The following is a 15412-nucleotide window of genomic DNA, read 5'->3' on the forward strand; positions in this document are numbered from 1 at the left end:
GTAACTATATTTCCTCAATCATCATCATCATCAGCCATTTTCAATCCACTGCAGGATGAAGGCCTCTCCAGCAACTTTCCAGTTCCTTCTGTTTTGAGCACTGGCCATCCATTTACTACTCAAAAACTCATGAATTTCATCTATCCATCTCCGCCTTTGTCTTCCAGGTTTTCTTCTAGCTCCTCTTGGGTACCATTCTGTTATTTTCTTAGTCCATCTGTCATCATGTCTTCGAGCTATGTGTCCTGCCCAAGACCATTTTAGTTATTTAGTTTTGATTAGAATGTCCTTTACTTGAGTTTGCTGCCTAATCCATGTGTTTCTCTTCTTATCTAACAGTCTGATTCCCAATATAATTCGTTCCATTCTTCGCTGTGTAGTTCTTAGCTTCTCTTCCATTCTTTTGGTGAGTGCCCAAGTTTCACTTCCATAAGTCATGGTGGGGAGTATACATTGATTCATTATTTTACGTTTCAGACAAACTGGGATATTGCTCTTCAGTATGTGACTATATTTCCTGAATGCTATCCATCCAAAATTTATTCTTCTCTTGACTTCCAGCCATTTATCATTATTACAGCTAATAACTTGTCCCAGATAAGTATATGAATCCACCTTTTCAATTACTGCTCCTTCAATCATTATTTCCCTTTCCGTGGCATACTTTTTCATCATTTCCTCAATGCTGAGGGAAAACAATATCATAATATCTAGTTGTTATGGGTAATGTTAGTATTAATATTAGTAGTGGTAAATTATGAAAGAAAACAAGCTTATAAATCATCACCCAAAGGGGGGGGGATTAACTTCCCATACCACGTGTCCATCCTCTCCAATAATTTTCCCAATTTTTCCTTGAATTTATTAAAAATACCCACTTGCACAACACAAATTGAAGTTTGTTCCAACAATCAACTACTTGCTGGCTGAAAGCAAACTTCCGCACATCTATCCTGCAGCCATCCTTCCTCAGTTTAAATTTATGTATCCTCATTTGTGCGGAATTTCTGACCAAGAGGAAGAATGCTATCAGTACTGAGCTTGCTCAATCCACTCAGACTTAAAATCCCAGTCAGATCACCTCGAAGGTGCCTAGTCTCCATACACGGAAATTTGCAGGAATGAAGCCTTTATTGGTAAGAGCACCCTTGAGTTCCCTTCACGAATCTCGTTGTCCTTCTCTGCACCCGCGCCAGCAGATCTGCACCCTACCTAAAATGAGGTCTCCAGACCTGTATGCAGTACTAAAGATGTGGCCTAACCATTGCTATCTATAGTGAGATGTTCGCCACCTTATCCCTGCTAGCAGAGTTCCTGTACGACAAAACCTCATCATCTGACCTTCCCGACAAGTAACCCCAGGTTCTTTTCATTTTCCACTGCCCTGAGTCAAGTAGCACATAGTTCTTGCGTTAATCTGGGATTACTGCTGTCTATATGCATTTGTGAATGTTAAAACTTCAACTGCAATTTCCCAGCCCATCTGCCTAATTTTTCTAGGTCTTATTGCAGTGTCTTACTTCATTACTCTCAGTAACCACCCCGCCAACCTCTGTATCATCATCAGACTTAGACATTAAGCCTGATATACCTTCGCCAATATCATTTAAAATATAGAAAGAAAAAAATGGACTCAGCACTGAACCCTGGGGGGCTCCACTAATAACACTAGTCCGCGAAGAGCAGTGACTTTTTTAATAACCACTCTCTTTCTTCTCCCACTCAATCATCCCTTTACCCATAGTAGTAACTTGCCCTTAATGCCACACTGCTCCAATTTGTTCAGCAGTCTTTTATGTGCAGCAATATCAAAAGCTTTCCTGAAATCCAAGTACTGCATCAAAATTATTTTTTGCATCCAGTTCCTTTGTTACTGCATCATATTATCCAGTCAGATTGGTCAGACAGTTTTTCCCCTTAACAAATCCATGCTATAGCTCCAGTGTGATTGCATTCCTGTCTAGATAGTCGTATATTACTTCTTTAATAAGATACTCCATTATTTTCCCTAGAACAGCCGTTAATCTGACAGGTCTGTAATTACTCAATGTCACCTTTTATTCGCCTTTGTGAATTGGGGAAACATTCGCACATCTCCAGTCCATAGGGACTGCCCCTGAAACCAGAGATGCTCTCATAATTATGGCTAACGTTTACTTACCTCGTTTTCTGCCTTCCTTAATATCACTGGATAGATCCTATCCACCCCAAGCGCCTGTTTTTGTGTTTAGCTTCAAAATTTCTCTTCCACTTTCCTCTCAGTTATCACACAATCATTTTAGCTCCCTGTTAGAGCTTGATAAACTTTTGGCATTCTTTTCCGTAAAGAATTCTTCATGTGTGGATAGATGCAATATACCTATTCAGTTTGTTAGTAACCTGAGCAGGATCATTAGCAGTTACAAGATCTTCATCAAGTGGACCAATGAAATGAGACTCGATCCTTTTTTTATAATAAATGTAAGTAAAGAAGTATTTGCTGCTTTTCTTGGCATTCCGTTGCCAGAGACTTCTCGTAATCTGTCTTAGCTCATTTAACCTTCTTTGTGACTTGATTACACACTAGTTTATATGTAAAATAGAGTATCACCTAATAATTTATAATTATCCCATGCATATTCTTCTCTGCCACAAATCTTATCTGATATCTATTTAGGTCTAAGCAGAATCTTAGTTGATATGAAAAGCCTAGTAGCTTCTACGATTATTTTGCTGAATGCTTCCCATTTAGAAGTTGTTTTTGGTAAATTCTTCAGTTGATCCCACTGCATAGAATTTAGAAACCATCTGAGACCAGTCCCTTACCTCTGAATCACCCTTATGAAAGCAAAAGCCCTTTATCTTTCACAGTAGTTGAAGAAAATCCCACATCGGTACATTGTGATCACGGCTGTCCAGTGGATCTTTCACCTGCATATTCTTAATGCATGAAGTATCGCCGCCGATAATCAGTTCAAGAGTATTTCTCTTCCTTGTTGCCTCTTCAACATGCTGCTGTCAAAAATAGTCATCTAATGAATCCATAAAAGTTGCTAATATGTGAATGACCAACCCACACGTTCCAGTCAGTAACTGGAAAGTTAAAATCCTACATTCTGATTTTCTGACTCTCTCTATTTCTCTGTTTTACTTATCGCACTCATTAGACCTATAACAAACTCCTACTCTCATTTTTGCTTTCCTAGTGCTTATGTCACAGAAACTGACTCAAGCTTGCACTGGCCACTCATGTCGACTGGATGCACTGCCTTAGATTAATATGCTTTTTAACTAAGACCGTAACCCCCCTTCCTCCTGCCCTGTCCTCTCCTCTCTGTACACATTGTACTCTCCATATAAAAGTTCTGCATCTGTTATGTCTGAGTGACACCATGCCTCCGATATCCCTGCATTATCTGAATTTCATTACTTATTTAGGAACTTAATTACTTTAGGAAGGATTTAGAATTGATAGAACGAGTACACAAAAGGGCAACAAGATTGGTGAGAGGAACAAAGGGGTTCTCTTACCAAGAGAGGGTTAAATTCTGCAAGTTGCAGCGTCTGGAGACTAGGCACCTGCGAGGTGATCTGATTGAGGCGTACAAGGCCTTGAATGGTTTGAGCGTGCTCAGTGATGATGGGATACTTCCGCTTGCTCAGATTAAGAACCTGAGGGGGGGGGGGAATAGATTCAAATTGAGGAAAGACAGTTGTAGAATAGATGTGCAGCAGTTTGCCTTTAGCCAGCGGGTAGCTGATTGCTGGAACAGATTTCCATCTGTTGTTGTGGAAGTTGATAGCTTAAATAAATTTAAGACTGAACTAGACAAACATTTGCAGTGACCGGATGGGTAAAATGGAAAGTTTTTTTTTTTTTGGCTGATGCTCTATAAGCCTGCCGTCTTGCATCATATGCCTCAACTAATGCTAATCAGTATTCTCATTTAGAAATGCTCCTAGGATTATTATGTTCGCAAGTACACACACCCGTCCTTACCCTTAGTTATCCTAACACAGCCCATGTATTTACTTGTTCCATGATGACCCACAACAGCTTTTGAAATCCTTGACCCCCTTGCTTTTCAGGCTTCTGAATATCCCAATAGAATTAGTGCAAGAATCACTTTCACCTATGCTTGCTGCTCTAGTTGATCTATTAGTCTCTATGTGACTCCCAAAGTTACCAGTTTTCTGGCCCACCTAACACTGCCACGATATTTCTTGGAGCTGCGTATAGTTTTGCTGTGTGTATGTGTGTGTCTCATCTCTCGGGCGCCGTCCGTGGGCAGGGGCAGCAGTGCGTAGCACACGCTTCCTGATTAGACCGGTGTTCGAGCCCGTTACCACCAAATACGGAAGATGCCGAATGTCAGGGAATGACTACCGCATATCCCCAGCCCGGATAAATGGTGAGGGTTGGCGTCAGGAAGGGCATCCAGCCGTAAAAATTTGATGCCAAAACAGTAAAAACGCTGACCTCATATATATATATAATGGGAAAAGGGCGAGGACAAAAAAAAAAAAAAAAAAATGTGTGTCCCATCTCTACTTTTTATTGTACATCATGAATATTCAAACTAATAGAAAAAACGTTATCTGCGAGAAAAAATATCTAAGCCTCCCAAACACTTCCTTATTTATTTCACAAATATGTGTGGTCTCGGTTTCAATCGTAGTGTTCCATTTCGACCTGCAGGATGCCAAGCCCCATTTACTTTTTCTGAGAAAATCTCAATTATCTGGTTTCTTTCCCGACTACTGCCTCATCTTATTTATTTTTTGACATGAAACCTATTTTAACTACATCTTGTTATTTATTTCCGTTCCGCTCTGCGTCGCATAGTAAAATATATGAATAATAATGAATCCAGAGCACGTAGGCCTTTTCAATTATGTTCGAACTGTTCTTGGCCATCAAACATACGACGTAGTCGTAACGCTACAAAAGAATTTCATTTTTATAGCCCGAGGTAGGCAACATCTCAGGTTTGTCAACCGATGTAAATCCAACCACGTCATTCCGGAAAGGTTTTCTTTACAAGGCTCCGTTTCCCAGTGAATGTATGCAGCGTGCTTGCCGAAACTTCAGCTACAGGACCCTGAATATTTGGATTGGATGCCTCCATCGTGACTTACGAGCTGCATATATAGCGGCCCTCATGCTTGAATGAGTTCAAGCAAGTAATGTTGTTAAGATTACGAACCTAAGGGGGGCATAAATTCAAATTGAGGAAAGACAGCTGTAGAACAGATGTGCAGAAATTTGCCTTTAGCCAGCGGGTGGTTAATTGTAGGAACAAACTTCCATCTGTCGTTGTGGAAGTTGATAGGTTAAGTAAATTTAAGGAGGAACTGGACAAACATTTAGAGGGAATGGTTGTGTAATTTTTTTTTTTTTTTTTTTTTTTTTGTCTGATGCTACATAAGCTCATATGCTTGCTTTCTTGCATCACATGCCACTATTACTAACTCAGGAGTTTAGTTCCTACTTCTGTTTATTCGAATATCATCCAGACCTCGTGCTCCCAAGCTGGCGGAGAATCTGAACGCTATCGTACCCGGAAAAAACGTGTTTGCAAATTTAGTCCATGAGTCCCGCGACTCCCGTCATCAAGAGTCCCTACAACAAGTTGCTCACAGTTTGTACTAAATTTTAGCGATAAGCGCTTATCTGCAGAACAAGTGGATTTACTAACCCTAGGAATGAAGTTCGCATTTCTTCTCCGAAGTTCACCAATCACTGATATTGCCTTGGGTGTTGAAGCATCATTGGCATGCATCCCTGAAGAGGTGGGGAATACGATTCGCCTAAAAACTGCTGCAGCGATCTTACATCATGCTCACCCTGCTACCTCCAATCTCACTCGCCGACAGATCTCTGTTCTCAACACATTGAAACAGGATACTCCCATCGTTGTCCTTCCGGCTGACAAAGGGAACCGAACAGTTGTTTTAAATCGTTCTGACTACGAAGCGAAAGCCCTGTTGCTCCTACAAGACGCCTCTGTCTACCAACCAGTGGTCATCTCTCCAATCAAGACCCAGGAACGATGTGAGTCAAAGGTAAACGTCCTCGTCAACAGTTGGTTTCAAGAAAGGAAAATCACCGAAGCGTATGCCTTCGCCTCTGTGCCTCTGGCTGCCAGATTCCACAATTTTAAGAACTACCAAAAGTCCACAAAGAAGGAGTACCGTTAATCCCCATTGTCTCCTATTGTGGTTCACCGAGCTATGAGTTGTCTAAGTTCGTCTCGGGCCTACTCTCTCCCCTAGTGGGCAAGACTGCCAACACCATTTCCAACAGTGGTGAATTTTTAGATCGGATCCATGTCCTATCCATCTTGGATGATCAAATCATGGCCGCCTCGTTTGATGTGGTGTCTGTTTTTACTTCCATCCCTGTCGAACTAGCCATCACGAGTGCTAAGGAACTTTTGGACTGCGACCAGACCCTGACCAGCAGGACCTCACTAACTCCAGAGGACATTTCCAGCGCCCTTAGGCTGTGCTTGACTGGTGTAGCCATCATGTTCGGTGTCTCCATTTACCAGCAGATATATATATATATTTTTTTTTATGTGAACCCCAAAGGCGAGAGGTATTAGAACCTATAGTACTTAGTACCGTGCTTGGGTTGGAGGTTGAGAAGACGAAAGAAGATATTTTTAAGTTGTCTGCATATACGACAAATTGTTTTTTATTTTGGGTCAGGAAAGGATGCACTGCTGTTGCAAAGAGCGTAGCAGAGAGGGCTCCACCTTGTGGGACTCCCCTGTTGACTTGGAAGGTCTCTTTGGAAATTCCATTTATGGCAGTGATGTGTCTCTCACTCAAAGAACTCGTTATTATTGCTAATACGTGCCCAGTTATATGGAAATATTCCTCCAAGATGATAGTAATAGCCGAGATGGAAATACCGTCGAAAGCGGATGCAACGTCTAAGAAGACAATATCTAATTGCTGTCTGAAGTTGAGGGCGTGTTGGATTCGAAATAGTCTCCATAAGATTCGCGGTAGTCGATCTTTGTGGGATCATTGAATGAAGGTACTACGGTCTATGCCCGAAGCGTTGATGGTATTTAAAATGAATTTCTCAATTTTTTTTGAAGCGAACATCCAATTGCAATAGACCTGTAGTCTCTGACAGATTTAGGATTGTTATTTTTAGGAACTGGTTTAACGAAGTACGTATTCCATATCCTCGGAAAGTGGTTTTCACTTAAAATTTTGTGGAAAATGTGAAGAAGCAGATCTATAATGTATATACTGCTGATGTTAATGATGAAAAGCGGAAATTTATTAGGCCCAATTGTGGGTTTATTCCTGAGGCTATTCACAACTTTAAAGTCATCTTTAGCGATATTCATTTGAGACAGTTCTGTTTTCTTCAGTTTACTGATTGCTTCACGGATTTTCTCTGTTGGATTCACTGTGAACTTGATTTTCTGCCAGAGGAGTTCCAAAGGTGGCTTGGGTCCATTCTGAAGAGATGTGCTCGGCCATTTTATCCGTACGCCTTTTCTTATTAGATATCCTGCTTCCTTTCTTTAAATGTGATCGCACTGTGTCATAGTGAGCTTGACGTTTCAGTCGAATGAACTGTGCTCTAGCTTCTTTATATTGAACATGATCAGGTGGGTGTTCAGTTTTTTTTTCCAGTTTCTGAAGTTTTTGCTTGTTTTTGAAAGCATATATTTTCTTAATCTTATCTTTTAGACAAGTAAGATTTTATTTGTTTTCTACTTCGCAAATGCATTGGAGTCTCTCTCTCTCTCTCTCTCTCTCTCTCTGACTGTCTCGAAAATATTAAAGCGTGCAGTACTGAATAAGATGCTTTTTAAGCTAAGCATATATCCATTTTAATCATTGTGGGAAGGAAGACGCGAGCCACTATAATAGGAGGTAGTAATGCATTCACAGTTCAGTCCTCTGCTGCGAATGTAATTTAATGCCTTTTCAGTCTGGGGAAAATGGAAAAAAAAAAAAAAAAAGGGCAATACTCTGAAATAATTTGCATTAGCATTGTTTGGTAGAGTTCCATCTTTCCAGTATGAATATCTCATATCTGATTCCGGAAATTACTTTTATAGAATGGCTATAATTCCTGATTTTTCTGGCAATCGATGGTGCCTGTATGCTAAAAAAGAAAGTCTGCATCTCTTGCGTGCATTGTAAAGAATGTTAAGATTCAAAAATAAAGAAATGAATTCCGTATCCCTCAATTTCAGGCAGGCTAAGCTATGTGACTTGGATCGAACAGTCTAAATTGCCAGCAAGAAAGTGAATGTGAAAGAGATCTCAGTTGGTTCTTTTGAAAAAGAGAAGTTAATGCATTCAATAAGTTTTACTATCTTATAACATCCGCATGCTAATGAACTTTTAACCGCCTGCTAAGATGGCCCTAAGGCAGTTAAAGTCAATTTACACACGGATGTTATATGATAATATAAAGTTGATGTTTTCTTATAATGTTGTGTATATGGAAGTTTTTCTATACCAGACGGAATATAAGAAAACAAGTTTGGTAATGTACTCAGTGCGTTACCAAAATAATAATAAACATCGAACGTGCCTGTAAAGACATGTTCGATTTTTTCATTTATTTTCATTAATAGAAGTAAAATTAAATAACTAATTACCTTGTTGATAATCAATTTATAATGTATAAGAGTAATTATTTTCCATCATGCTCATACCATCAGCATCCATCTTCTCTGTTTCACTTCAAAGCCTTGAAGTAACCTATTTTGACATAGAAATGCGTTTGATGCGATGCTGTTCAATTTTCCCACTTCTTCAACTGCATCAAACCACTTCCAAATCTGCAACTTCCTTTCTTCACTCCTGCAGAACGGGGTGGTTAAGTTTTCAACAGAAGAATATGTTATTTCTGCCTTCCTATTCACCGTCAAAATTCTGCACTTTGAAGATAGGTTTAATCTGATCTTTCCTGCTCTGCTGACATAAGTCACGCCAGTTACTACTAATGATGCACTTGTTACAGGATTCATTGACGCTAATCTCCAAGAGATGTCACTATATCTTAACCAGTTCGGTCTTAAGATACCTACTAAGCATAGTTAAGGTTGCAATATTTGTAGCCTCCAAAAGTTTAAATATTTTATTCAAGGTTTTATTAACACATCATTATTGTAAAAAAAGCAAAAATAAATTGATACATTAAACATGCCACGTTATTTGTGATAATTACAATACCATTAAAATGTCAACCAGTTGAAATTTTGAAGTTCTTATCCCAGCAAAAAAATTCCCTAATCAAAATGTAAAAGTGCACAATTTTTAAATTCTCTAATTTTAAAAACACAAACCTTTGTAGCAGTTTTCTCTGTTTATACTTTCTGATGGTGAAAAAGTCAAATCAAGTTTAAAGTTTTAGGGAAGATTCGTTTGTGGCTCTTTTGCGGATGCCTCAAATTTGAAATGAAAGAAGAATCGGATGCTACTAATAAATTATGTAGTAAATCCTCACTCATTAGTTTTCAAATGAAGAGAGTATAATTTTCCTCTTGAGTTATTCCGGGCTTTTCACCCCCACAACATTCAAATCGGCCTGGGCACACGTCTACAGACATAATACACAACGGAGCAATATGGTCTAAATCGCTGTGATGCTCCAAAAATCAACAATCTCATTTGTTGCTTTTCTAGAAGGTTTTCTGGAATTTCATTTTCTGTATCTTTTGAAGTTCTCATTGCTCTCTCCGTGTGTTTCCTCGAAAGGTTGGCTGAACTGAAAAATCGCTTTTTTTACCGCCTTTTCCATGTATCAGAAGTTTATGAACTGTGGGCGATGAGAAAGATGAACAGTTGTTGAGTTTTCGAGCGTAGAATTTTACGAAAAGTTTTTGGGTCGGTACGAGATGTTGATGGATCCTGGAGGGAGGATCAGAATGAACCATGAACTTGACAATCTTATTCAGGGTGCGTCATCGTCAGATTTGTGAAGAGCCAGAGACTTGCCTGATTGGGAAATATTATGAGAATGGATAATAGCAGAACAACTAAAAGTATAATGAAATGGAAACCTACAGGAAGGAGGACAAGAGGAAGACCACGAAAAAGATTGAGGATGACGTAGAAAAGGACTTAAAGACCATGAGAATATAAAGTTGGAGAAGTTTGACTTCTGGGAGGGCTATTGGTGGAACATCGTTGATAAGGCTAAGACCCTCCCCGGGTTATAACGTCAGAAGAAGAAGACGACGACATATAGTACCCAACCGTATAGTGCTAAAAATTCCTGCAGTTTTTAATATTTATCTTCGCTCCAAAAGATATGATTTGAAAAATTAATGAGAATTTTCTGATGAGGATTTTTGTCCAGTCTAGTTATTTCTAGTTAGGCTCTGGTTATCAAAGTTCTTCTGTCTTACTGTAGTTCTTGCTCCACAACCATTATTTTTTCTTTGAATTCTGCTTGAATTTTTGCTTTTCTCTTTTGGCGTTTCTTTATCTTCAACAATTCTTTCCCTACTTCTTAAATGGCGTACAAATAAATTTTCTGTTTTTATAAGAGGGATGACTACATAAGTGTCAGAGGAATTCACAAAATAGGGATAATACAAGAATACCATCATATTTTGCAGTCATGCGACTTGAGGCGCATTTAATTATATAACCACGCACTTGAGTGGCTCAGCTACTGGTCAAACATCCAGAGAAGATAATCCAAAGGTACAGAATTCGTCGTTTGTTCTCTTTTAATTTCTATACATTTTATTTAATTTATTCATTTGTTTGTTTTGCATTACAGATATAGCGGTGCATTGGGGACGTATTTTTTGATGCATTGTATATAACAGAATCTGTTATTTGCTGTAATTTTCATATACTGTAGATGCCGATTTATTCTACATTTAAAGAAAAGTTGGATTGTCATGGATAAGTTAATTCTCGAATTTGTAGCTAACACTTTTCGACACTTACATTTTCGTTAATTTTCTTAATAATGTGTGGGATTTCGTATTATTTTTAATGTTGTATTTCCTCCAAAAATAATAATAAGACATACGTTCGACAAGTATTTGCATTGGAGCAGTATGCAAATTACTATCCATTTTTAAAAATACAGATATATTAATTGAAAGAAATGTGTTAAATTTCAAAGTTACGAAAACAAACATTGACGACATTAAGATGAAATAAACCTAAATTAAGATGAAATAAACCTAAATTAAGATGAAATAAAAATTTTCATAGGAGAAAAAAGCGCTATACCTAACTGCCCCCATATCTAACAATTATCAACTTCGATTTTTTCCAAATATCTTTTTTTCTTTTTTTTTTTTTTTCTTTTTTCACCTTTTGTCCGGTTTTAGAGAAACTCTATTATGTAGCTCCTAGCCAACCTTTCTTGGACCATGTGGAGTAACCTACATCCAGACTACACGTGAATAATGCACGAGGTCTAGGTATAAGGCATGTTATCGTCTTTTACAGTGGTCTCTCACATCCTTGATTCTCTGATAAATTTCCTAACTTGCAAAAAAAAAGAGCAAAGGGCCTCGATTTGCCCGTGGCTCGTAATTTTTTTTTAGGTGGATGGCTACTTCTACACCGCAAAAGCCTCTGTCGATCCTGTATATTGTGTAGTTGATGAACAAAATCTCTAAGTTGCGGATTCTTTTATGGAACTAAGTTTTCAGTAAACAAGGATACATTAGAACTGTTAGAATCTGATTCGGATTTTAAGATACGGTGCATCTCAATTATATTTCTGCAGCTATGGTAGAAGACAGAAATTCTTATTTGCGTGGCACTGAAGACAGTGAAAGGAGAGGGAGGAAGGACTCAGGCCTTTAATTTGTTGCTTTGAATTCAGAATAAGTTGGTAAGTAAAGATTTTGATTAAAGCACTCAGGGAACAGGTCAAGGATCCATTAAAGACGGGTTCTTGGCACCTGGACACGAGATTACCAAGGAGGAGTAAGAGGGCAGTTTCGTTTTTCGATCTCTAACTCTGACAGCAATATCATGCTCAACAGAAAACACATTTTTAATGTCCTCTGATTTGGTTGAAGAGCCGAGCCTGTGGAGATAAAGACTTCGCGTTGGAATGTTTTTTGTGGCTGTACTTTGCCATAAAAATTCATTTCAGGTTTTTGTCAAAGTTACTATGGGAGACACTAGATTGATTTAGAATGTTTGTTTATTTAACATCTTATTGACTAGATACTTCGGTTATGAAATCGCTTCCGCATTCTTCTCTTTCAGGTGGGAGAAATACACAAAACTCATTGGTCAAGTGAAGAAGCCATTTCATTTAATTATTGAAGTGATACATGCACGAACCATCATCCCGGCACATGTTGCATTTGATAACATTCAAGTAGTAGACTGCGTGAAAAGTAAGTTTATTTTAATTAATTAATTATTATCCATCTGTTGACCTTCCTTTTGCATGTTTTTGGTTACTTAATAGCAAATCTTTTATTAGCGCATTGTGATAAATTTGCACAGCGTGAATCTAGATTTTCATGTGTGATCTCAGATTACTCTGAAATTAGAATATTTCACTTTATTAGGAATTCGAGGTTATCTAGAGAACATCTTGGATAACAGCTGATATAAAGCAGTTGATTGTCTAAACTTTAGACTATAAAGTGATAAATTCTACAAATAGTACAACAGTAAAATGATAAATTCTACAAATAGTACAACAGTTATCCAAGTTTATTAAAACAAGGCATTAAGAAATAAAATCGATATGCTTATCTCTCAACAAAGCAATTATTTTTATAATAAAACAATTTGTTCAGGACATTTCTGAAAAACAGAAAATGTCCTGATTAAAACAGGAAAAATTAGTTCCTGTTTTAATCATTACTTAACCTCAATATCACGGTTGTTTGACTAAACAGTAATTAATTGACAATTGAGCTTATGTAGATACAAATTCAACCAGTAACCATTACCTAGAATTGTCAATTAGAATAGAAAGAAGTTGTCAAATCTTGTAACATCAAAACAAGAAGTGGAATTTAGCCTTGAGTGATTGTACGGATATTCAGTATCTCATTCTAAAAGTAAAAAAAAAATCTTCTGGCTTAAATGGAATTACTGTGAATTCAATTTGCATATTTCTGATAAAACATTCAAATTCTGCTAATCATTAAAAGATATCATTAATTCTTGTCGATAAGTAAAAGAAAATTAAGAGAAATAACTGAAAAAATTATAACAACTACGCCTTTGACTATAACGCTTGAATTTTACTTCATTATTATCAGCACCTTTTGCATTTCGTTACATTGCATCTTTTGTTATTGAACATAATCTTGCTCTGCGTCGTGCGGATTACGCAGGTGTTGTTCAAAAACATGTTTCCCATAGCGAAATAGAAAAACAAAAAAGGCATTGTTAGTGAAATCGTTGGGATAAGGAAAAGAAGAGTAATATCTCTGAAAAATAGTTCCATTTTCGATTGCTACAAATGACAGTAATCAAAATGATTGCACGCTATATCCCATTGTGGTGATCTATTGTAATAAATAAAATCATCAAACGGAAAGCAGTTTGCTTTCAATGCCAGTACAGGTAGAACTTTGGATATCTTCTGAACAACCATAAAGCATGTGGGATTCCTGGCAAAAACTGTCTGGTGTCGATAATGAATCTTAAGATAGGCTTAAAATTGAACCAGAGTTCTTAAAAGATTGAGCAATTGGTTGTAATAGGCTGTCCTTGTAGTCTTATTAATTTGTAGTTGCAAGTCTACCTGTGAAAGTAAAAAAAAAAAAAAAAAAAAAAAAACCTCTGTCATGTTTGGCCACCCAAAAACTAACTTATATGTCTTCATGTGTATTATATCCATAAATTGCGCGTTTACGCTCGGTTTTCCTCTTTTGCTGGACGGAAAACCAAAGGTTCTGGGGAGAAAATCATCCTGCTATCTATACCTGAGACCGACTAATTCAGCCACAAAGTGAAAAAAGGCCATAAAAGTTCCTGGAGTCATTAATAGGATTCGAATATGGGCCTTTTCTACTGATGTGAGGAGGACGATGATTATAACCACTCTGCTGTGTTTATCAAGGCTGCCCCTAGAACAGGGGCAACCTCTGAGAAATCTCTGTGAAGAGGTAAGCAGTGGTAAAATCAATATGAGCAACTTTTAGAACAACCAAATTGAAAAGTACGAGCAATCACTAGTGAACGGCGCTGACTCATGTTAAAATCAAGTTCATGATCCAAAACTTTTGAAAGAGGACACATTGAGAACTCAAAAAAAACTTCCGAATTACAAACTTTTGGTAAAATCCTACACAGTCCTATATAAAATCCTATAGCAAGTTTGTAATTCTAGGTATGTTATCCTCGCTCGTGCAGAAAGTATGTTCATGTTTTTCTCTCTTCCGGCGTAAATAAACAATTTGCTTGTTTCTTTTAAATGTTATTCAACGTTTGAAAATCCGAACATAGCTATTCAACTCAGTGTACCTTACATCCACATATTGCGGTCATTACCCTAGATATGTTGATGAATGGTATATTAAGATTTATTTTACCAACAATTTTCAAATCAAATCTTCCGCTTCCATTTTGGAAACTGATTGCCATAGTTGACTAAACCAGAAGGATGATTCTGACTTAGCTATAGGCATGTCTACTGCCCACGTCGTGGAAAATTTTAAGCAAATTTAAAAACGCTGTTCTTTTGCTCAATGAGGAAGTGATGTAGTGCACGTCATTATAGTGAACGTACCTTGTGCACAAGATCCGTTCAAAAATTATGTTCTTATAAATTCTAAGGTTGCAGAAATTTCAATAATTGACAGTGCATTATTTTCAAATTTGAAATTTTTTGTGCACAAGTTTCCACTACTTGTTAGTGTTATTAAAGATAAATAAATTGAAGTTTGCAACATCAGTTTTGTCAATTTAAATGTTGAGACCTGTCAAATGCTAATATGAAAGAAGAAAGAACTGATATACATGCTCCTTAGTGGGGGAAATGACAAGTACACAAGGAAGCTGAAAATATAATAAATTATCTTAAGTCATGCTTGGCATTTAACAGTTCCTCATACTAAGGGTGAGAGAATAATCAGCCAGGTTAGGAAAACAAAAACTCAGTTCAGCTCTTCCCTTTTCTGGACGCTCTGGAAATGCACCCGATAGCAGGGCCATTTCTATGAACAAAACTTTAACTCGACATTTCTAAAGTGGGAAAACTCTGCAACCGTATCTTTCTTGAACCAGTAAACTCAGTTGATGACTAATACAATATCCAAACAGAAATCCACAGACACAAAAATGTTAAGTACGTTAATGTTTAAAACTCTACAATACTGATAAATTATCCTATGCCAATATTTTAATATAAATTAATTTTTAGTAGTGTGGACTTTAAAAAAACCTCCTAATTTTTTGGAAGACTCTTGCTTTTTTCAGAATACCTCCCCTGTTT

At 37.5% G+C, this 15412-nt stretch overlaps 1 protein-coding gene across 2 annotated transcripts in view; it reads left to right on the top strand.

The window, feature by feature from the left end:
- Positions 1-15412, top strand: part of LOC150084908 (leukocyte tyrosine kinase receptor-like) — a 236984-nt gene that overhangs the window by 119575 nt on the left and 101997 nt on the right. For both annotated transcript variants that reach the window (XM_090376698.1, XM_090376700.1), the window contains exon 3: positions 12217-12350. In XM_090376698.1, the coding sequence (XP_090232824.1) occupies positions 12217-12350 (134 nt within the window). The remainder of the gene's footprint in view (positions 1-12216; positions 12351-15412) is intronic.

Source organism: Mastigoproctus giganteus, chromosome 6 (assembly GCF_048544385.1).
Source record: "Mastigoproctus giganteus isolate SK-2022 chromosome 6, ASM4854438v1, whole genome shotgun sequence".
NCBI classification, from domain to species: Eukaryota; Metazoa; Arthropoda; class Arachnida; order Uropygi; family Thelyphonidae; genus Mastigoproctus; species Mastigoproctus giganteus.